General features: G+C 33.4%; 1 protein-coding gene, 1 long non-coding RNA gene and 1 pseudogene across 2 annotated transcripts; all 3 read left to right on the top strand.

Moving 5' to 3' along the window:
• The first annotated feature begins 1880 nt into the window (after positions 1 to 1880).
• LOC131612957 (uncharacterized) lies at positions 1881 to 5323 on the top strand. Its single transcript, XM_058884693.1, has 3 exons — positions 1881 to 2168; positions 2565 to 4625; positions 4698 to 5323. The coding sequence occupies exon 2, from the start codon at positions 2575 to 2577 to the stop codon at positions 3379 to 3381; it is 807 nt and encodes a 268-aa protein (XP_058740676.1). The 5' UTR covers positions 1881 to 2168; positions 2565 to 2574; the 3' UTR covers positions 3382 to 4625; positions 4698 to 5323.
• A 2859-nt stretch (positions 5324 to 8182) lies between these two features.
• On the top strand, positions 8183 to 10315 carry LOC131615134 (probable copper-transporting ATPase HMA5; annotated as a pseudogene).
• Positions 10316 to 18456: 8141 nt separating this feature from the next.
• Positions 18457 to 22598, top strand: LOC131610794 (uncharacterized). The gene is made up of 3 exons (XR_009286651.1): positions 18457 to 18848; positions 21334 to 21981; positions 22054 to 22598. It is a non-coding gene; the product is annotated as an uncharacterized LOC131610794 (long non-coding RNA).
• The last annotated feature ends 1973 nt before the right edge of the window (positions 22599 to 24571 follow it).

Genomic DNA, 24571 nt, shown 5'->3' with positions numbered 1-24571 from the left:
TTTGGTGATTAATTTTCTTAAGTTTCGAGCTTTGCCTCTTCTTTTTGTAATCGGTCATTAGAACATTTGGTTCTTTTTATAATATCTTGATTAAAAAAAACCAATTAAACTTTTGAAGAAGAAAAAAATTTATGCAGTAATAGGGCTTGTGACATTGACTCAATCTACTTCTTCTTTCTTGGAATTTATAGGGTATATATGAGTTTTGATATTATAATAGAGGTACCAATTATTTGTATTTTAACCTGAAACAAATTGAAGAGTCCAAAAAATGTATATCATTTTAACATAATTAATAAGTTTTGCATAACTTATAAGAAAGTGATTAATTGTTTAAAAAAATTTAAAACGCGATTATATTGGTTGATTTCAATAGTAAAAAAATATTATTTATTAAATATTGTTATTAATTCAATCTCAATCTCAAAAAATGTCATATTTTTTCTTTTTCAAAATAAAAATATAATATTTATTATTTTTTTAATCATATACACTTTTTTTTCCGTCTTCTTAAATTATATAAAATAAGAAATTTAAATAACTTTATACATTCATGAAAAACTATGAATGACTTTACAAAATTAAAACTGTTTTTTCATTAACAAAATTAAAAATAAAAATAAAAATAAAAAGCAATAAGTAAGAAATATTAAAATTAAAAAAAAAATTGTTGAATTGATTATTTGAACAAAATGAAAACTAAACAGATTATTTATAATTTGTTACGAAAAAATATTATAATTCACTTTAATTAAGTTTTTTTTACAACATTTAAGATCTAATGAAAGAATCAAGTATACAAAATTACAATGGCCTTGCAAACACCAAGGTAAACCCAAGAAGAAAGAAGCTAAGCATCTAATTATTCTAACTGCCCCAATCACAATATACAAAACAAATAAAAAAATCCTCACTTCACACAGAATAAACGTGAAGAAGGAAATAAGAATTAAAAATGAACTTTTAGCAAAGAAAATAAAAACTAAAGTAGCTGCTCCACGTTGTTAGGAAGTAAGAGCCAAGAATGGTACCCCAAGGCTAACACTATGTTCACTCGGATATTTTGAAGGATTATCTTTTAGACAAAAAATGATACCCCAAAGCTAAGCCTTTGTTATTAAGGGGTTTTGATTTGGTCCCCTATGTCTTATAATTTCCTTCAGTTTTATTTAAGAGCCAAGGCGCCAAAGCCACCAATCCATTAAAAACCAAATCGGACAGAAAGAAATCCGAAAGATCACTTTGAACCACGGACCACCTCACCGTAAAAATCATGCTAGCTAGCAAGCACTCTACTAATTCAACTACAACCGATAATTATAGTTTTAAATGCGGTTGCAACAAATAAGTTTTTTTTTAATATTTGTTTCATTTTTTTTTTTGAAACTTTTAAATAAAAGATTAAAAGTCTAAACTTAAATGTTGAACAATGAGTTAAAGGAAGATCTTGGTCTTTGTTTTAAGTTTTAAACACTAGTAAAAAAAATTAATATAATTTTAAATTGTACACTCAATATACTAAAAACGGGTAAATTAGATATACGGTGACAATTTTGTAAATAAAATATTAATATAAACATTATCAGGCGACAATATATACCCTATTTTTTAAAAACGGATTTAAATTAAAAATATTATTATAATCAAATTTCAATTACTCCCTTTAAAAAATGGATTTAAATTAAAAATATTATTATAATCAAATTTCAATTACTTCTTTTAACAAAATAACGGGTGTAAATTTATATGAAAAAAAAATATTTAAGAATATAACTCAACATATATAATCTTTGTGGCATATTAATGGGTGAATAAAATATTTTAAATATTATAATATAACTCTTTATTAGTTGAAACATTATAATCCTCTAAATTTACTTTCAGAAAACTCTAAACATAATACTCATAATAAAATACTCATTTTCAGAAACCCATTTTCAACTCTTTCACGCATGCAATGGCAATGGTGATTTAGCGACTGAACATATATGTAAGAGGATTCATCTAAGTTTGATTTTGGGTTCCTTTCACTCGCTCACTCTCATTTCGGTAAGGGTTTCTGTGGGTTGTCTTCTTTGCTTCAGCCTCAGCTTCTCTCTTCGTCTCTCCTGTTTCTCTTGTTCGTCGTTCATCCCTTCATTTCCTCTTGCGTTGGCCTTCTGGATTTGGTGAGTGACCCCTTTGTGTTTTTATAATTTGATTTATAAATTTTGTATGGGTACTGAGTTATTGTTTTAATTTTACCATAAATATATGTTTATAGTTATTAATATTTAGTATTATTATACATTTTTATGTAAACCGATGTTTAGTTTTTACTTTAGGTGAAATTTTAACTGTTTGGTAATAAGATAGTAGTATTTAGATGAGTGATCAGTGCTTTGCCGGTTGAAAGTTGAGTTAATTGAATACATTTATTTTTTTTATAAGTGAATACATTAATTTTATTTTGTGGTATAATGGATAATACATATTTCTTTTAGGGTTTTGTCTTAATTTTTTTCAGTTCCTTACTGTTGAACATTTTCTCACAAATGTTGATTCTTAATTCTTCTTTCTTGTAGTTGAGCAGACATGAATCCAGAAATTTCCGATTCCTATGCTAATTTTGCTAAGCAGCTTAAAAGCTATTCTTGGCTTCTTCACAAAGTTTCTGGTGATGGTGATAATAAAGTGGCATACGGATTAGGTTCAGGATTTGCTGTGAGGATTGATGAGGACACACGTACTAAGAACCAGCTTCAACCAAATGACTTGATCATCTTGACATGTGACCATGTGTTACCGGCTGATGATGAAATAGTCAGAGTCCGCAACTTTAACCACAAAACTAGTTTCAACGCAAGGATACTGCGTAGGAATCGTTCCTGGGACATAGCTTTATTGGTGCTACAAAATGCAGCAGATAAGTTTGCTAGTGCTGAATTTGTTGAAGACGGAAACATATTACTTTCTCAGCCATTATTCCATGTCGGTAACCCAGGCAGGTTTTTATGGTCGTTCTTCATTGGATGTGCTGGGAATGAGTGCACGAATGATGCTGTTGCTCCTTCTCGTCGTAGTAGGAAAAAATGTTTTTTCCATAAACCTGACTTGAACGAAACGGCAAGCCGTCTAAAATTAGGAGACTTTGTTAATAAGAAGTTTTTTGCAAGACCAAATTTGATTGGAGAAAATATTAAGGAGAAAATGAAAAACTTAAACCCGAGTATTCCTGTGATACAGTGTTGCGGCATGGGTACTGCCGAGGGATGTTCTGGAGGGCCTGTTTTCAACAATGAAGGAAAGATTGTTGGAATGATGGGTTTCAATTTGGTTGAGTTTGATATTGCTAGCCATGTAAGCATGTTGAAGGCATACGTCTATGACCCTTTATGTTAAGTAGTTCTGCTTTTCAATCATTAGATTTCTCCTCAATTGTATTAGATGGTTGAAATTAGCATGCATATGGCAAGAAGCACAACGGAACAGATTTTAGCTTCATTGTTCATTCTACTATTATTCGGTTTATTCTCTTATTTTGTTATAACAGTTTGACTTCAACTAATTATGTAATGTTCTGTTTGATATTTTAGATATAATTATCTTAGTCACTTAAGGATTATAGAGAGCTAATTGTGATTGTGGTTGTTAGCCTTTTTGTGTGAAATCACATTAATGGACTGACAGACTCGAATAGTAACCATGCCCAATATTTTGGATCTCAAAATATTAAAGAGAACAGTGTGAATCGACCCATTTATATACACTCCTTGTAATTCTGAACCATTGTGATAAGTGTACTAGAGTTGCTCACAGTATCATTGCCGCTCTCTGTGTCTGTGTGGATGTAGGTCACATTGAACAAACCATGTAAAATCTATACACATTCTTCTTCATTATGCTATGATTCTGTTTATTCTCTTATAAGTTTGACTTCGACTCCTAATTCTATAATGTTGTATTATTATATAACTGTCAGAGTCATTTATGAAAGTGTGATTTTGCTTGGTTCTTGAGTTAATCCCCTTAACTGTGATTGTTAGTCATTTAGGATTATTGTTAGTCCACTTTTATATGAATGTATCTAAATATAAAATACTGTACATTCGGCACACTTTTAGACAAAATCAATTTTGTCACCAAAAAACCAAACTAACACTTAATGATCATCAACATATCATTGAACCTTCCCTTTTGACCTTCCTGTAAGTGTAGGAAAGATCTTTCAGGAGAGGTTTAGCTTATATAATGGCAATAATGAAAAGGGTTTTTCTCGCGAAAATATTGAGTCTATATGCAGTGTTGAACGATCAACTATAAAAGCCAATAAGAACCTCGGTTACATTGGCGAAAAAGGTATATTATCGAAAGAAAATGGTTTCTCAATCATCCGAGTTTTCTACTTAAGGAAATAGTATATCAGGAAACAAATCAAATACTACCACGGAACCGTATGCAATGTTTAATCCAAGCTTAGCATTTAAATTGCCTGTAACATGGCATTGGAGTTTGCTTATAACAAGTGATATTTTATTAATTTTCTGTTGCAGTGGGAGCTTGTCCTTTGGAAGTCTATTGTTCAATGCATGTCCAGAACGGGTCTGCTGCGATAATTTCCGGAACGGATCTGCTGGGTGCTTAAGGTAATTGAACATTGAAGCTGATAACAGTGTTTGTATAATTCTGGTGGCTAATGATATGATGATCTGTTGCAGCTGTCCACCACATACTTGTACCAAGATTTTATTTTATTGGACACACATGATGTTGTAGCAGTTAATGAGTATATGAATGGGAAAAAGCTGGTACGGCATATAATGGTACTTACAGAGTAACCTCAACTCGTAAAGGCTTTATTTCTCCTAGACGTTCTGGTGGAATTGCTCATAAAACGGCTGCGAAGAGTCAATACCGTGTTCTGATTATCAATTCTCTGTGAGATTTTCCCGGTTATATGGCAGAAGTTGCTGTTCATGTCGAGAGTTAGAGGGGGCATAGTTTTGTTAGTGTAGTATCCTTGGGAGCGGTCAGTGATATGGTTTGTTTTGAAGTGGCTGCATCTCGGCATTGGCGTTGGATTTATCGCGGAGTTCTTTTCAGTTAAGGTCTTTTGTGCATGTGGTGGATTCGAGCTTGGTTCTTTGCTTGAGGCGGTTCTTATCAAACTTTCCTAGTCTCATCTTCAAATTCCAATGAAAATTTTGTATCCTTAGATCCTCTAGTATTGCACATACCTGTAAGCCAATTCCAATTGTCACAATTATCAAGTTGCAAATTTACTAAACATTCACTAAGATACTCCGAATACGGCTGACACTTCAACATCATTAAGAAATTTGAGAAAAAAATGAATAAGTTGAACATAGTCACATAGAGGAATTTAAATCACCCCGATACTCTATTTAGCTGTTCTTAACAGTAGCTAGCATATCAGAATTCAAACAAACTACCATATATAAACATGCTTTACCTTAATACTGTTATGATGCAATTTCTATCCATTATAGCATACAACAGTTAAATTTGATACCAAATATCATATTGCTTATAGATAAGCGGAGAATACAATCTGAAAATTAAATCTGTTCGAGCTGGCTGCATATGCAACATGAACTGATCAGCCTGTGTTTTAGTCTTTAAGGATTAGAGTTTCATAAAGCCTCTTAAAGAACAGCTAATAAAACACCTGAAGAATGTCATCAGTTGTATTCTACTGAATCAAGTTGAGGGGTATACCAATCCTTCAATTTATCCTAATAAATGTTACGACCATTGCTTGTAAATTGGATAATACAACAAAATCACCAGGACAATTTACATTTCACCATCTCATATATAGTAGAACTAGACTGGAGAATTAACATGATTACATAGAGGACAAGGAGCTATTTAACTAGAAGACTTGTAGCAACCAAAGCATCCTCCTATAGAGAACTGTTTATGCACCGAGGCTCGAACTGCTTTGCTGGAATGCGCTTCAATGGAGGTTACAAGCTTCACATAGCTTGCACTCTCATACTCCTTGAATACACCCTCGAGATTAAGCTCGTTATAAAAGATCTTCACTTTGGAGACATTTGCTAGATCATTCAGTATCTATGGCATGATCCAGAATCTGCTTACCTTTCCAATTGTTTCAGGATCACCAAAGCAATCCAAATAATCATCCATTAAAACCTTCAACACATGCCAATCAGGCCATTCATCAGGCCATTCAAAGGCATATAAGTTTTATTACATATTGCTAAACAATGCAAGTTATTGTGCGAAGAAATCTCGATCTAAGAACCATCGTATATTAAAGCCTCTAACATGCCTCCATATTTCGAAATTGGACTGGCCTATTCCAATGAAACTTTCCGAAACCACCATCCATTCGCTTACTACCACAGTAATCACCTCACCATTTCTATTCGAAGATCCAGTTTTTCTTTTCTGAACTCTTCCTCTACAGCAAACCAGCTCATAGATTGACGCCGGAAAATTATGACCAAATTGTAACTGGTTACAAATACTTTCACGCATCTAAGGCAATGCCTTACAGCACCCTCTAAATTACTCTACTGAGTTACCATCTCTTGCACCAAACAGAAGCAACTGAGATATACCCCTCCTCCATCTCAGAACTACCTTCGAAGACTCTTCCTCGATCGCACATGAGTTCCTTTGAGTGCCATAGGATCTAATAACTTAGTTCATGATAGAAATAAACCGTATTGCGCAAGATGGACGGCAGCCTAAATTCTTTATTCCTTGAGACTTCAACATTGATTGAGTCACCAACAGCTCAACCTTGTTGTTTCGTGGACTGATCATTCTCGGAACGAAACTGCAGAAGTTACATCTACCACTGCCTATCTTGACTTGAGACGGAAGCAATAAAATACTGAAAAGTTTCATGAGCCTGCAAGCTCCAATTATTCTCAGTGAACCAATGCTCTCCATGACTGATACTCTAGGGATCAGTTTCATGATTATAACTTCAAAGGCTGCATTCTTGCTGAATAGAATAATATGTTGCAGCTAGATGCTTTATTCCCAATATAAGCCTTTGCACATGCTCCCTATAAGTTCCAAGACTTAGTGCATAAGTAATAGATTTATTCCTTGTCAAAAAAACAAAAAGTAATAGATTTATTCTTGTGATTCTGTTTAATTTATTCATATTTTTCATTATTATCGGTGCGACGTGTCGGTGTTTCTAGTTTCTTTCATAAAACATTTATATTTGAAATAATACCTTGACTAAGGGGTAAGGGTTCTTCCATCTTCAAGAGTCTTATTGCCTAGTGAAGAAGTTTGCTTAAAATATGATAGTCTTCTGTACTCTACCTCCAAATAAATCGAATATAAGGGATCCCCTTTGAAGAGAATGAAAAAGTAAGTTATGTGAACCAATGAAACATTACAAGAATCCCAGAGTTCAATAATCTCCTTTTGCAGTCTGTTAAATTTCGAAGGCCAATCTGAATGACTTTCTCCATCAACTTGCATTGGGTCCAAACCAATATCTTTGAATTTTTTTGCAGACATAATGGCGTCCAATCTTGTCCCATGAACCTGTCATGAAAAACAAACTCAAAGAATAATTTACTAAAAATCATGCTTTTGATATATCTATGTGCTACTTTTCTTAAAAATTGCACATGGGAAAAATATTATTTACAACTGTTTCCGAAGGAATTCGAACTCCATTTCTTAAGGTTATAAAATCAAACTCTTACCAGTAAGTCGACAACTCATGTGACATGTTTATGGATCCGGGTCGTAAGGTAAGGAATGTCTAACTTAAAATTTGTCTCACGACATATAAATCATGATCCGAGCCAAATAGTAGGTGACTCAACGGATCTTTAATAGGTTTTGATATCATCTTGGAAATTACATTGGTCCTAAATAAAATTGGTCTGTAAGGTGATGAATGTCTACCACTTATAAACTCATTTTCAGACTGTGTTTCATCAAATGTGACTCTAAATACACACTCACATCATCAGTGAATTGTTAAACAGAACCAACAAAGCAATGGTTTTTAAAAAGTATATCAATGGATCCAATAAGACAAGAATAAGTGGAAAAAACAAAACAAGGAAGGAAATTTTACAATAGAAGCTTACCTCATGGTGATACAGTAAATTCAACCTCTTAAGATATTCTGTTTCCTAGTTAAAGGACCATTGCTCTCTCTCTTTCCTTTTCAATGAAGGATTTCACATTCAGTACACATCATCAACCACAGAACTTTTCACAAAATTCCTCTTGTCATTTAAATTATAACTTAGTGTATGAACCTTCCTCAGAAATCCCCCAGGTCTTCCAACAAAATCTTTTTCATTCCTTATTGGAAGAGGTGTGTTCTGAATTACATCATCATCTTTGAACCAATCAGATGATAAATCCCCCATGAGACTAGCTTTACAAGTTCTACTTCGGCTTAACTTCAACATAGTTTCATAAAATAATAACAGGTACGAGAGACATAAAAAAGTTACATCTAATTTTAGTGATTTACTTGAAAAAAATTCATATATTTCAAAATATGTTACATTCCAAATTATTGAAATTTTAAATTACAGGATCAGGGTGTTTTAGAGCCACAATATTTTCAAATGATGGAGGAAATAAAGCACATAAGCGAGACAAAATTAATCGATACCTCAAGTTGTTAATATGGAGCTTGGCTTTTACTTTACCGGTACAGTTTATCATAGGGAGAAAATTCTATGTTGGTGCTTATAAAGCTTTGAGAAAAGGTTATGCTAATATGGATGTGTTGATAGCTTTGGGAACAAATGCATCTTATTTCTGTTCTGTCTATGTTGTTGGAAGAACGGTTTTTTCTTTCCATTTTAAAGGAAGTGGTTTTTTCGAAACAAGTTCTATGCTTATTTCTTTTATTCTACTTGGTAAGTATTTGGAAGTGTTGGCTAAAGGGAGAACATCACAGGCTATTGCTAAACTTATGGATCTGACACCTGATACAGCAATGTTGTTAACTCAAGATGATAAGGGGAATGTGATCGCCGAATGGGAGATTGATAGCCGACTGATACAGAAGAATGATGTGATCAAATTTGTGCCCGGCGCGAAAGTAACATCGGATATGAGAGTATGATAACTGGTGAGGCAAAGCCTGTTGCTAAGATAAAAGGTGATATGGTGATTGGTGGTACTGTGAATGAGAATGGTGTTTTGCATGTTAAGGTAACAAGAGTTGGATCAGAGAGTGCAGTTTCTCAGATTGTTAAACTTGTTGAGTCGGCTCAGATGGCCAAAGCTCCAGTTCAGAAATTTGCAGACCAGATTTCTAAATACTTTGTTCCTATAGTAAGTCTAAATTACTAATAGAAATTAAACTTATGTGTGTTTTTTCATATGCTTAATAGTGATTGTTTTTACAGGTCACTGTGATATCTCTTTCAACATGGATTTGTTGGTTTGCAGCTGGAAAGTTGCATACATATCCAAAATCATGGATACCATCCTCAATGAACAGTTTTGAGCTTGCACTTCAGTTTGGAATTTCAGTGATGGTTATAGCATATGCTCTTGTGCTCTAGGACTTGCAACTCCTACAGCCGTCATTGTTGGTAATGGAGTTGGTGCAACTCAATGTGTGTTGATCAAAGGTGGTTAAGCATTAGAAAGTGCACACAAGGTTAGTGTGAATGCCATTAATTGTTATCTCAAGTTACCATTTCAACAATAGAGAATTCACTTGCTACTTACAATTTTGCAGGTGAATTGCATTGTGTTTGATAAGACAGGAACTCTCTCTATTGGGTTGAGAAGCCAGTGATTGTAAGTTGTAACTACAAAACTGTTCAAAAACATGTCAGTTAAAGATTTCTATAAATTTATGGCTGAAGTAGAGGCAAGATTTCTTCTATTGGTCATAGCTATTTGAATATCTGAAGTAACATTATTCATTCCCAGAAACAAAAACTTTGTGTCTATTTCAGGACATGGAGTGAAAGCAATTGTTCAAAACAAGGAAATTATAGTTGGGAATAAAAAACTGATGCTAGATCATAACATAGCTATTATTTTAGTGGAAGCTGAAGAAGTACTAGCATAAGCTGAAACTATGGCTCAAACTGGGACTTTAGTATCATTGGATGGAGAAATTGTTGGAGTTCTGGCTGTGTCTGATGCATTGAAACCTAATGTAAAAGAAGTTATATCTATTCTAAATTCCATGAAAATCAAAAGCATAATGGTGACAGGTGATAACCGGGGAACTGCAAATTCTATAGCTAGACAAGTTGGTATTGAAACTGTTATGCCAGAAGCTCAACCTGAGACTGAAGCTGCTAAAGTAAAAGAATTCTAGGTACAAATAATAATCATAGTCACTAATTCCCAAACATTACGTTGTAAAAGAATACATGTTATTATTTTATGAAACTATGTTCATACCAACAGTTACTTGGACACCAATACCATTGGCATTCTTTACAAGCAACGCTAAAATAAATGGCGGAATATCATCCCGAAACTCCCAAGTCTTGACCTCTATCTCGACCAGATTTCACAAGCAAGTCTGCACACGCATTCGCTTCTCTGAAGACATGAGAGATCCTAACGTTCTGGAAGTCGCTAACCTTTGGATCTGCTTTATCAAAGTAAAACCTCTATATCTTTAGGTGTCCTATTGTTGACAGCTTGAACCACCCCCAAAGAATCAGTACAAACTTCCACCTTATCGCTCCCAATACTTTTAGAAAGCTTTAACTCCTCCACAACTCCCCATAATTCAGCGCAAAAAGCACTACACTTTCCCACATTCTTGGAATAGCCTCTAGGCAAAACCCATTCTTGTCCCTAATGAGGCCTCCACAACCGAAATCGGTTACTCCACTGCACGCGCCATCAGAATTAACCTTATGCCAGCCATTCTCCGGTGCTTCCTACAAGATCTTCACCGGTCTATTAACCCCATCAGCGACAATTCTATGGCCAGCCTGGAGCTTCGTATAATTCTCAACTAAACGATAAACCGTAGTCCCTTGAAATTGCGGACGATTATAATTCTCAAGGTGCAATTCCTTGTTTCTCCACTCCCAGAAGCTATGACACCCTACTGGCCATATGCTACTCCAGTTCCCAGGTTGATTAATATTCAAATTTATTAAATCCTTTAACTCCACTACGAAGAAATTATGCTTAATGTTACTCGGCACGATTTCATTCCAGAGATGCTTGCTTGGCTTTATCACAGTCCCGAAACACATGTATAGTGGTCTCACAAACATTATCAGAGGTTGAAACTAGCCCCTCCCATCCCTTTCATTCTTTTATGGAAATTAGTAAGCAATCTATCATGACATAGTAGCCAATAAATGTCTTAATTCTCTCCTGAACATTTAAATTCCAAACACTTTTCCTAACGACTTCAGTGCTCTTATGATCATCTTCAGTTAAGCTCTTATAATACTGCTTAACCGTGATAACACTAGGACCATTACCTCGCACCACTAATTCATCCTGTCCAAATTCACTACTAGGAGGAGTCAAAGCTTTAATTTTTTGCAACACCCTCGCATCCACTCAACCAAAGCTTGCCAGTTCCAATCACCATTGTCACCAACAAGATCTTTATGCTTCAAGTGTTGAAACTCTGGCGGAACAGTCAGCCCCATCTTGTTAATGATAACACTAACCTTTATACAACAGTCATTCCAAGGTTTAATTGTTTCAACATCACCAATATTCCCACTAGCACACTCAAGAGTATCATCTTTCAATTTGACAATATCTTTCCAAAGCTTAGAACGAGTTGCCTCTGGGGTACTACTAATCATATCAGTTGCCTTGTATTTGTTCTTTAAAACATTGCACCAAAGCTCCTCCTCACCATTTATTAGTTTCCCAACTAGCTTCATACAACAAGCGCTATTCATTTAGGCCAACTTCCTCAACCCTAATCCTCCTGCGCTCTTATCCTTCGTAACTGTATCCCAGTTAACCGCATGGTAGCTACGCTCCGCAGTATCTCCCCATATAAAATTCCATTGTAACCTCTGAATGTCTTCAATGCAAGCTATAGGCAAATTGTTCATCATCATAGGATACACCGTAATAGCTTATAAAACACTTTTCGCCAAAGTAATCCGCCCTGCAAAAGAAAGTTGGTTAGTTTTCCATCCCGCGAGTTTTTTCATGATCTGATCTTTGACATAATGGAAATCATTTCTTCGGAGCGCTTTTCCTTTCAAAGGAACACCAATATATTTTCCAAGTTCATCCGCTTCTCTAAACTTGGAGATTCGGACTAAAGTAGCTCTGCTACTCCTAGGCACACTCTTTGAGAAAAGTATACGCGTCTTCTCTTCACTAGCCTCCTGCCCTGAAATGCTACCAAACTTATGAATGATATCGACAACACAGTTTATCTAACTCTCTTTTGCTTCTCGAGCTAAAACCAAACCATCTGCAAACATCAAGTGCCTAATCAAAGGACCATTTTCCCCCATCTTAAGTGCTTTCCACTTCTTTTGATTAACAAGATCAAGAATGAGGTGGGATAATTTCTCCATGCAAAGGAAAAAAAAGTAAGGTGAGATCGGGTCACATTGCCTGATACCTTGCTTGGGACGAAAGAAATCGCATAGCTCTTGTTGAAGCTCAGCCTCAAGCCTCCTAAGACCACCAACATTATCTCTTCTTTGAATTCTAACTTGGGTTCCCTTAAGTCTAGCCATAAGCTCCCTTTTTAAATGTAACCCCAAATCAAATGTATTAAATTTCCACCTTTTAATGTCTTCTCTAACTGCATTCAGATTATTTCCCAAATATGCCTATCTATTCAAAGCCTTATCCATGACTTCTTAATAATTTTCACCCAAGATCCTCGCACTCTCGAATCGGAAGGCCTTAGTCTTGACACTATTTAGATAAGAAAAACAAGAATGGTGATCCGAAAAGGACACTCCACCTATCATTACCAAAAGCCCTATTTAGTTTCTCACAAATTCTTTGACCTCAGAGAAAAATAGGACCACGCCAAGTAAACTTTGGGCCAATCATTTTGACGTCTAATAGTTTATAAGTGTTGATCCTTTCTTTGAAAACACTACATTTTTTAATAGAGGCTGAGTTCTGTCATACCCCAAATTTTGCCCCAGGGTCATGCATTTATCACATTTTACCATTAGTCGCTCATTATGCATTAAGTCAACAAGAAGTCAGCATTTGCATCATTTAAAAGTAAAAAATAATTGAAAATTGCATTTCATTGCAATTTCATACATTTCTAGCGTTCCAAACGTCTTTTTGAATCAGTTTAATGTCTTCAAAATAAAATTTAGGTTATATAGGCAGATCGGTAAAAGCGACTCAACATTGTGCGGAAAAATAGCAGCAAAATATTTTGAATTTTGATCTTAATTGACTTTTTTAGAATCTACGCAGCGCGTAGGTTATTTTGGTGTGCTCGTTTTAACTTTTAGACGTTGATTACGATCACATTTTTATATATCAGAGTCTGTTTAACCGAGTATTTTTATCTGCGATTTTGATCATTTGTAATTTTTTATATTAAACTTTGTTGTAGATCATTTTAATATGTTCATTTTATTTTTCTTACTCAAAAAGTACTCATATTTCATTGTTTTCAGATTATTTTCATGCATATTATTATTTAATAAAAAATTACATTTAAAAAATATACCAGTGGCTCTTTTTTTTTTTAACTTATTACTACTGGTATAGTTCGGTTCGAAAGTCAGTTCTGATATCAAGTGGTTTCAGTCCCCTCCGGATCGTTTAAAACGTGATTTTTTTGTGTTAATTTGTCTAGTATAGAAAAGAATTAAAAAAGTAATTAAAACAAGTGTGATGTTAAGTTTGTTTTCATGATTTTAGTGATATCACAAAACATGTGCACTCATATTTAGTTTTAATTTTTGTTTAGAACTTTCATTAATTAAATAAGAGCATGGACCATACTTATGGGTGTTCAAAATCAAACCAACTCAATAGAAAACTGAAAATCAAACCAAACCAAATCGAAACTGCAAAAAACCGCATTTGGTTCGGTTTGTTTGGATCATCTTTTAACAAAACCGCACAGTTTGGTTTGCGGTTTGTATTTTGTAAATGTCATACCCCAAAATTTGCCAACTATATTTCAAGCTCTGATTCACAAGATTGCTTAATCAACAGCTCAAATAGTCAACAATCGACTAGTTTGACCTACAAGTCAACTATGGTCAAATTTCAATCAAAATTCCTGATTTTTTGTCAACATCCTTATTTTGAAGTAAAATTAATTATTTGATCAAGGGTTGATCATGATTCATCAAGGGAAGTTCATGAACCAACAAAATTCAAAGTTTCTAAATTAGGGTTTTTGACCTAAAAGTCAACTGAACTTCGACCAGCCATAACTTTCACATGGAACATCATAATTTTCCCAACCAAAGCCTGTTTTGAAGGAAATTTAATTCTCTACAACTTTGTCTCTCTAATGCCAAGGCCAAAAATGCTTCATTTGAGACATATGAGCCAAAACATTACAGGTTCTTCTAGAAGTTCACAAAAAGCTGTTTTTTTGTCAAAGCCAATATCATCAAGATACAATCTCCAAATGCAAAAAAGGTTCCAAATTGGCTTGTAAAAGACATCTTGATCTTTCCAAAAAGTTCAAGAACACTTTCATACCATAAAAATGGAGGGAGATATGTTTTGTCAAAGTTGGTCTATTTTTGGTAAAATGCATGGTACAAATAAGGGTCAAAATGAATTTTCTTGCAAAGAGGCCCAACTTTTTATGATCCAATCTTGTTCCCCAAGTAACCCAAGAGATCCAATCTGAATGCCACAAATTTTTTATTAATATTTGATTTTTTATTGAATTTAATTCATTGAAAATACAATATAAATCAAATAGTTGGGAAACTATTCAAAGATTTGATTTGGTTTAAGTTTCTAATCAATTCCAATCATCAAAACACTCCATAATTGACTCAATTTCGTGGGATACAAGATTGGTGAGAGAAAGGAACAATTTTGGCCAATTTTGGAAAGATTGAAAATCAAGTTTTAATCAAATTTCAATCTTTGATTCGATGAAGATTTAGCTCAAATTTGTTGCCCTAATTCTGTCTCCTATAAGAACACAAGCATTCTAAACCTCAAGGGCACAAATTTTCTACAGCAAAGAACCCTAACCAACCTTCAAAAAACTCAAAGAAAGTCAAACTGGTTTTTGGTGAAATAGTTTTATTCAAGGTGTTTAGAGGATTCAAACACGTTCCCAGGACATCCCTGAATAATTCCCAATAGTTCTCCAAGGTTGAGGCACTCAGAATCATCCACCACTCATCACAGTTTGCTTCACTTTTAATAAACTCGGTTGCATTGATTTACATGACATAAACATATTTTGATTGTAGATTCATGCTTATAATCATGTTTAGAAGCTTTTTGGATGTTTCAATTGAAGTTTGCGTGCAGGTTTAAGATTCTACCATTTTTAGGTTTTGGAGTTTCAGATTGGGGTTTTTAGTTTGAAGCAAAATTAGGCTAAATCGTGGGAACCATTGTACTCAGAGGATCCAAACGAGTTGATCCATGGTCTTAATCATGATTTATATTGCGTATGTGGTGTTTTCATATGTGCAAGGGCTATAGCTATGGATTTTGTCCGTGGGTAAAAGTCCCAGGCATAAGACGACGGCCAAAGGTTGAGGATGAATGCGTGTCAGCCTATCAGTGGTTGATTCAAAATTACGCGCTTTTTTTTGGCATTTGTTTCATATATTTAATTTTGTTTCCACTCCATTAATGACTAACGCATGTTGATGGGTTGGATGGGTATTTCACTGGTGACTGAAAGGGCGTTGGTTGATCCCCGTCCCTTTACATTATTTTTGATGAATTAACAAGTTACAAGATCTGGTGCGCCCGACCTGGAGATGTCCACCATGTGCCTTTGTTCGGAAGCCATCAGATCAAGGCCAAGCTGGATCTAACGCATCATAACTTGTGAGTGAACCGTGAACCCTCCAAGGTGCTCCACACAATCGGCGCCAGATTTTTTTATTTAATTATTTATATGACTTATTGATTATTCTTTTTTTAGAAAATTAAGTTTAATTTTAATAAATAAATATAAAACTTAGTTTTTTAGATTTAGTTATTTTAATTTAATTATTAACTTAATCTATAATTAATTAACTAATTAAAGGTTTAGGTTAAATAATTAGGGTTAGGTAATAATTTAATTAGGATTAAGATTTCGTTTAAATTAATTAGGTTTCTAACTAATAATCAATTTTAGGCTAATTCATTTAATTTTAGGCTTATTAAATTTTTTATTTTTAACCACAACTTTATTTTTAGGTTAACCTTTAAAATTTAGGATTTATCACCATAAAAACTTCTAACCCTTATTTTCTTTCATAATGCGCAATTTCTCTTCTCATCTTCTCATCTCATATTCTGTGATTGTCGGATGCCTTCTGTTCTAATTTTGCCTTTAATTTCTGCCTTTTATTCTCTTATTTAATTTTTGCCATTTAAATTCTAGAAAATGTGTATAAGTCGCAATAAGTTTTCTTGTAATAGCTTAATTAGGTTTTTATTTACCTTCCCTTTATTTTTCTGCCTTATAACTGTATATCATAACTTGTGGTTTTTATTTTTCGTTGATATTTACTACGTGGTTAGTAACCTTAGGGAGTGATAAACCATGAATTGAATTTAGAATCACTATCCTTACAAGATAAACATAATTGAATTGAATCACCTGATTGTGTCACACACACCTTTAGGGCAATTCCTCTTGTTGCCTGTTGCCTGCTGCCTTTCGATTTAAAATAGTCATGTCCCTCGAATACGAGGATGCCTTAGCAAATGTTGCCCTCAGTTCATTATCATCATAAAAAGATCATAAGTCCCTTCGAAGTTGCCTAAACAAAAATGATATTGTCCCTCGATGTTGCCTCAGTTAAATGATGATTGTCCCTTCGAATGCTAAGGTATCCTCACCGGTTGCCTAAAATGACTATTATATCTTTCCCTAAAGACTACATTCCCTCTCTATCCTAAAAATAATATGTGGCCTGGCTTGAGCCTTAGCCTGTAGGCCCCTGTTATTGGTCTGGCCTATTTCCATTCCTAGTTACAACCTAATTTTTACTTAACTCACATCCAACCCAAACTTAAACCTATTATACTTTAGTCTTATGATTACAATTTTCTCATCCTTACAGATATGATTTCTGTCTTGATCTTCTCAAATCTCTAATAGCATTATCACGTCTTCTTTGCCACATACATCTTCCCTCTTCTTCTCTAATCTCTACTCTCTTATATTCTTTCTTTTTCACCTTCTCATTTTTATGCAAATGTTTCCTATTTCAGTTTCGTTTTTATTGCACATCTTCTTCTCTAATATCTCAACTCTTTTGTTTTTTTCTTTTTCATCTTCACTAATCTCTTGTCTCTTCTATTTTTTTCATTATAATAATTTTTATATTGTTTTATGCTATTATTTTACGTTTATAATTTCACTTTTGTCTAATTTAATTTTTACATATTAAATGGAAAGTTGTTGTCAAAATATGACGAGTTTTGTTGTTATTTGATAGTGTATGAATGTCTAAATACAAAGTTATGTCGTCATCTATATGTGTATGTATGGCTCAATAAAATATCTATAAAAAATTGAACCAACCAAACCGAACCAAACTGCATTGGTTTGGTTTGATTTGGTTCGGTTTTTTTCTAAAAGCCAACCGAACCAACTCAAACCGCACAATTTTTTCTCTTACAGTTCGGATGATTTTTTTCGTCAAAACTGCCCAAACTGCACCGCAAACACCCCTAACCCTACTTGATAATACTATTTAGTTACATTGAACAACGGTGGACAAGATCCGCATATCCGAACCGAACAATTTAACCGTTTGACTTTTTTCTGTCATGGTCAGGTCAAGATGGGTTTCAGTTAAAAAAATATTATAAAATAGATAAAAATATTAAAGAAATTATAAATAAAATAGGTAGAAATAATTCTTTTGGCGGATGCAGTTTAGAAAATCAAACCCAACAGTAACCAAACCGCTCAAAAATGTCTTGTCATATTTGTTTTATCTTAAGAGAAATGCTAACAAGTGTCCCAGTGACACTCTTTAATAGTTTTAAAAAGTAAGTTTTTCTTGGAAATATGCGTAATTAATGCATCAAAAATTGAAATGGTGAACTTTTGAAAGAATATTTTCTTTATTTAGAATGCTTAAAGAGTGCCCCTGGGACACTCGTTAGCATGACCCTTATTTAATTATAGGAATTGTTTGTAAGCTTTATCATTTTTAATTCTTTTATTACTGTCACCAATTTGTCATCCCAATAACTTTCATCAATAGTATTAATTTTCTTTTAATTTAACAGCTGTAAACATCTTAACAACTTTATGTCACTGTCATTTTTTTTTCTATCTCTATTATTTCATTTTATTTTTAAACGGTTTTGCAGCATCTCCATCTTTTCAAAAACCCAAACCTTCACCTTTCTTCTACATCTTTCTTCTCTCATTTCTTTTTTCTTTTGAGGAACTTGTTTCCCATATTAACCACGGTAACCGAAAAATACCACCTCCAAAATATGCACAAGAAACAAACTTCACCTTTAACCAAACAAACAAACTTCATTTCCGATCTAACTCATTCTCAACTGGCGGTCAACAACCACCGGCACAAACTCAACAATCACCACCTTCAGTTCATCCGAAACTCATTCATAACCGTACTCACCAATCACCATCACAGTAGCTCACAACCATCCCTCTCCATTTCACCGCTCTTGAGACACAGTTCCGATCCACATATCTCTTACCGATCCGATTTTTGACGTTGACGGTAACTTTCTTTTGCATCTTGCTTCCCCACTAAACTTGAGTTTTATGTTGGTGTTTGAAACATAGACTGGAGTATTACTCCACTTCTTTTATCTATTCTTTTTTTTGGTGTGTTTTATTATTTTTGTAGAGATAATCAGGGGAAGAACTCTTGAACTTAGGTTTTGTTTGACTTGCTCAGGAATATATTCAATATATGGCTAGCTATTTATTGCATTGCAATTTTAAGAGTTAATTTCGATTTAGCTCTTGAATACACATGGATGCATTTATTTTTGTTGCTTGGCCTCAGATAGAGTTTGATTCCTACATGAATTGCTCTACAATTGCTTAACATGGTTAGATTAAGTCCCAATTTTGGTAGCTTTTTAGTCCTGTGGTATACTAGATATTAGATAATACATATTTCTTTTAGGGTTTTGTCTTAATTCTTTTCAGTTCCTTACTGTTGAACATTTTCTCACCGATGTTGATTCTTAATTCTTCTTTCGAAGTTGAACAGACATGAATCAAGAAATTTCCGGTTCCTATGCTAATTTTGCTAAGCAGCTTAAAAGCTATACTTGGCTTCTTCATAAAACGACATACGGATTAGGTTCAGGATTTGCTGTGAAGATTGATGAGGACACACGTACTAAGAACCAGCTTCAGCCAAATGACTTGATCATATTGACATGTGATCATGTGTTACCGGCTGATGATGAAATAGTCAGAGTCCGCAACTTTAACCACAAAACTAGTTTCAACGCAAGGATACTGCGTAGGAATCCTTCCTGGGACATAGCTTTATTGGTGCTACAAAATGCAGCAGATAAGTTTGCTAGTGCTGAATTTGTTGAAGACGGAAGCATATTACTTTCTCATCCATTATTCCATATCGGTAACCCAGGCTGGTTTTTATGGTCGTTCTTCATTGGATGTGCTGGGAATGAGTGCACGAATGATGCCGTTGCTCCTTCTCGTCGTAGTAGGAAAAAATGTTTTTTCCATAAACCTGACTTGAACGAAACGGCAAGCCGTCTAAAATTAGGAGACTTTGTTAATAAGAAGTTTTTTGCAAGACCAAATTTGATTGGAGAAAATATTAAGGAGAAAGTGAAAAACTTAAACCCGAGTGTTCCTGTGATACAATGTTGCGGCATGGGTACTGCCGAGGGATGTTCTGGAGGGCCTGTTTTCAACAATGAAGGGAAGATTGTTGGAATGATGGGTTTCAATTTGGTCGAGTTTGATATTGTTAGCCATGTAAGCATGTTGAAGGCATACGTCTATGACCCTTTATGTTAAGTAGTTCTGCTTTTCAATCATTAGATTTCTCCTCAATTGTATTAGATGGTTGAAATTAGCATGCATATGGCTAGAAGCACAACGGAACAGATTTTAGCTTCATTGTTCATTCTACTATTATTCGGTTTATTCTCTTATTTTGTTATAACAGTTTGACTTCAACTAATTATGTAATGTTCTATTTGATATTTTAGATATAATTATCTTAGTCACTTAAGGATTATAGAGAGCTAATTGTGATTGTGGTTGTTAGCCTTTTTGTGTGAAATCACATTAATGGACTGACAGACTCGAATAGTAACCATGCCCAATATTTTGGATCTCAAAATATTAAAGAGAACAGTGTGAATCGACCCATTTATATACACTCCTTGTAATTCTGAACCATTGTGATAAGTGTACTAGAGTTGCTCACAGTATCATTGCCGCTCTCTGTCTGTGTGGATGCAGGTCACATTGAACAAACCATGTAAAATCTATACACATTCTTCTTCATTATGCTATGATTCTGTTTATTCTCTTATAAGTTTGACTTCGACTCCTAATTCTATAATGTTGTATTATTATATAACTGTCAGAGTCATTTATGGATTATAGGTAGCGAAGTGTGATTTTGCTTGGTTCTTGAGTTAATCCCCTTAACTGTGATTGTTAGTTATTTAGGATTATTGTTAGTCCACTTTTATATGAATGTATCTAAATATAAAATACTGTACATACGGCACACTTTTAGACAAAATCAATTTTGTCACCAAAAAACCAAACTAACACTTAATTATCTTCAACATATCATTGAACCTTCCCTTTTGACCTTCCTGAAAGTGTAGGAAAGATCTTTCAGGAGAGGTTTAGCTTATATAATGGCAATAATGAAAAGGGTTTTTCTCGCGAAAATATTGAGTTTATATGCAGTGTTGAACGATCAACTATAAAAGCCAATAAGAACCTCGGTTACATTGGCGAAAAAGGTATATTATCGACTTTAAATGTCTGTTACTAAATTTTGGGCTTCTGCCTTTTGAAAGTCTTGTGTTAATATAGTTGCTTTCATTGAATGATAGTGAAATTTGTAAGTATATGCATGCAACATGTTTGAATCAATGTCAACTAATTTTGTTTGGATGCAGAGAATATTTCCACCAATTGTAATTCTTGTGCAAAATATATTTGACAGAATTTTTCCTATGGTTGAACTTTAGGAATTGGTTTCAAAAGTGTGTTTTTGGTTACTGCACAACCTTATATTTTTAGCAACGGATATCAGATACGGATGAATGAGATGCCTTGTCCGCATTGCAGTCTTGGTTATATTGTTCCCGAATGGATTGAGGAGAAGCCAACGCTTGCAGACATAAAGAAGATATATGGGAAAAATTCTCTTCCAATTACAACGATCATCTTCTGAAGCCGAACAAAGAGAACCCTTGCTGAGTTTGACGAATATACAAATGACTAATGAGAGGAGACATTCTTTCCTAAGTCAAACTTTTTCAATTATTTTCTTATCCTATTTGTCATTTGTTCTGTTGACATCATCATATCAATTTTCTTGCAGCCAGGGCAAATATCGAAAGAAAATGGTTTCTCAATCATCCGAGTTTTCTACTTAAGGAAATAGAATATCAGGAAACAAATCAAATACTACGACGGAACCGCCTGCAATGCTTATGCCAAGCTTAGTATTTAAATTACTTGTAACATGGCATTGGAGTTTGCTTATAATCAAGTGATATTTTATTAGTTTTCTGTTGCAGTGGAAGCTTGTCCTTTGGAAGTCTATTGTTCAATGCATGTCCAGAACGGGTCTGCTGCGATAATTTCCTGAACGAATCTGCTGCGTGCTTAAGGTACTTGAACATTGGAGCTGATAACAGTGTTTGTATAATTTTGGTGGCTAATGATATGATGATCTATTGCAGCTGTCCACCACATTCTTGTACCAAGATTTTATTTTATTGGACACATCTGATGCGGTTGCAGTTAATGAGTATATGAATGGGAAAAAGCTGGTACGGCATATAATGGTACTTACAGAGCAACCTCAACTCGTAAAGGCTTTATTTCTCCTAGACGTTCTGGTGGAATTGCTCATAAATCGGCTGCGAAGAGTCAATACCGTGTTCTGATTATCAATTCTCTGTGGGATTTTCCCGGTTATATGGCAGAAGTTGCTGTTCATGTCGAGAATTAGAGGGGGCATAGTTTTGTTAGTGTAGTATCCTTGGGAGCGGTCAGTGATATGGTTTGTTTTGAAGTGGCTGCATCTCGGCATTGGCGTTGGATTTATTGCGGAGTTCTTTTCAGTTAAGGTCTTTTGTGCATGTGGTGGATTCGAGCTTGGTTCTTTGCTTGAGGCGGTTCTTATCAAACTTTCCTAGTCTCATCTTCAAATTCCAATGAAAATTTTGTATCCTTAGATCCTCTAGTATTGCACATATCTGTAGGCCAATTCCAATTGTCACAATTATCAAGTTGCAAATTTAATAAACATTCACTAAGATACTCCAAATACGGCCGACACTTCAACATCATTAAGAAATTTGAGAAAAAAATGAATAAGTTGAGCATAGTCACATGCGTAGAGGAATTTAAATCACCCTGATACTCTATTTAGCGTCAAAAGTTCTTAACAGTAGCTAGCATAACAGAATTCAAACAAACTACCATATATAAACATACTTTACCTTAATACTGTTATAATGCAATTTCTATCCATTATAGCATACAACCGTTAAATTTGATACCAAATATCATATTGCTTAAAGATAAGTGGGGAATACAATCTGAAAATTAAATCTGTTCGAGCTGGCTGCATATGCAACATGAACTGATCAGCCTGTGTTATAGTCTTTAAGGATTAGAGTTTCATGAGGCCTCTTAAAGAACACCTAAAAAAACACCTGAAGAATGTCATCAGTTGTATTCTACTGAATCAAGTTGAGGGGTATATCAATGCTTCAATTTATCCTAATAAACTAGTAAAGGACCCGTGCGTGCGCACGGGTCGCGCAAAGTCGATATATATGAATTAAGAGAAAAATAAATGTCTTAAATGATAATTGTTATATAAATATTAATTTAATTTTTCAGGTTGTAGTTGTCATGATATACATAGAATTTACGTTGAAGAATGTATGAGAATAATTGTATCAACAATTGACTTTTTTCATTCATAAAATGCCCGCGTGTCCTCCACGTCTCACCTATGTGGTTTTGCAGGGCAGAATAACGTTTTATGACCCATGTATCCATTTATAAAAATATTTGAAATTTATTTTCATTTATATAAAAAAATTGTATCAACAATTGACTTTTTTCTGTTTATAAAAATATTTGAAATTTATTTTCATTTATATAAAAAAAAATTGTATCAACAATTGACTTTTTTCCGTTTATAAAAATAATCGTATCAATCGTTGACTTTTTCATGTATATAAAAATATTTGTAACTTAGTCCCGTTTTTAAAAATAATTGTATTAAGGTAGACTTTCCCCGTTTTTAAAAATATTTGTAATTTATTCTCATTTATAAAAATAAGTGTATCAACAGTTGAATTTTTCCCGTTTATAAAAATATTCGTAACTTATTTCTGTTTATAAAAATAATTGTATCAACAATTGACTTTTCTCGTCTATAAAAATATCTATAACATATTACCGTTTATAAAAATAATTGTATCAACAATAAACTTTTTCCTGTTTATAAAAATATTTGTAACTTATTCCGATATAATTATTCTCTTTTATATAATTGAATTAATTAATTAATATTTTAAATGTATCCCAAAATTAAACATGAGGATTATTGATTAATTAATAATGAAAACTATAGCAAAATTTATAAATTATATATAAATATAAGTATTTTTTTATGAAATAACAATTAAAAAGAGTTTAATAAATATTTATTGATACCGAAAGATAGTTTTAAACAATTGTGAAATTATCAATCTATCTTTTTAAAATAATTTTGTAATTTCGCATAATCCAATTAATTATTAGTTGTCAATGTAAATTATTTTTATTTTTCTTAAAAATAAAAGAAAAAATAATTATTTTGTATTTAGCTTTTTAATTTGATTTTCCATTAAAGAAATCTAATATTCACGTTTTCAATTAACTCTCATTATCATAAAAATGATTTAACCTACAATCATGTTTCCAAAAAGTTATTTTTAATTGATTTATAATAAATAATAAAAATTAATTTTTTAATATTTTTTATTACAAAAAATCTAATACCCTAACAGATTTGATTTGCTGTTGAAAAACAATATTTTATCAATAATTGACTTTAATATAATTCACTTATCTCTACTATTTTAGTATAATTTGATTTAAAAATTAAATTAATTTTTTTTTTATTTGTTAATAGAAAGAATAAAACATTTGGAGTTTCTAACCTTAGATAAATCAATGTCGATTTTGTGTGAAATG

The sequence above is a fragment of the Vicia villosa genome, linkage group LG6 (assembly GCF_029867415.1).
Source record: "Vicia villosa cultivar HV-30 ecotype Madison, WI linkage group LG6, Vvil1.0, whole genome shotgun sequence".
In the NCBI taxonomy this organism is placed as follows: Eukaryota; Viridiplantae; Streptophyta; class Magnoliopsida; order Fabales; family Fabaceae; genus Vicia; species Vicia villosa.
The sequence above is the reverse complement of the archived record's forward strand: the minus strand, read 5'-3'. Positions and strand labels throughout refer to the sequence as shown.

Bases quoted from the DNA above. Each gene is read 5' to 3' on its own strand.
- LOC131612957 (XM_058884693.1), top strand. From the start codon at position 2,575: ATGAATCCAGAAATTTCCGATTCCTATGCTAATTTTGCTAAGCAGCTT.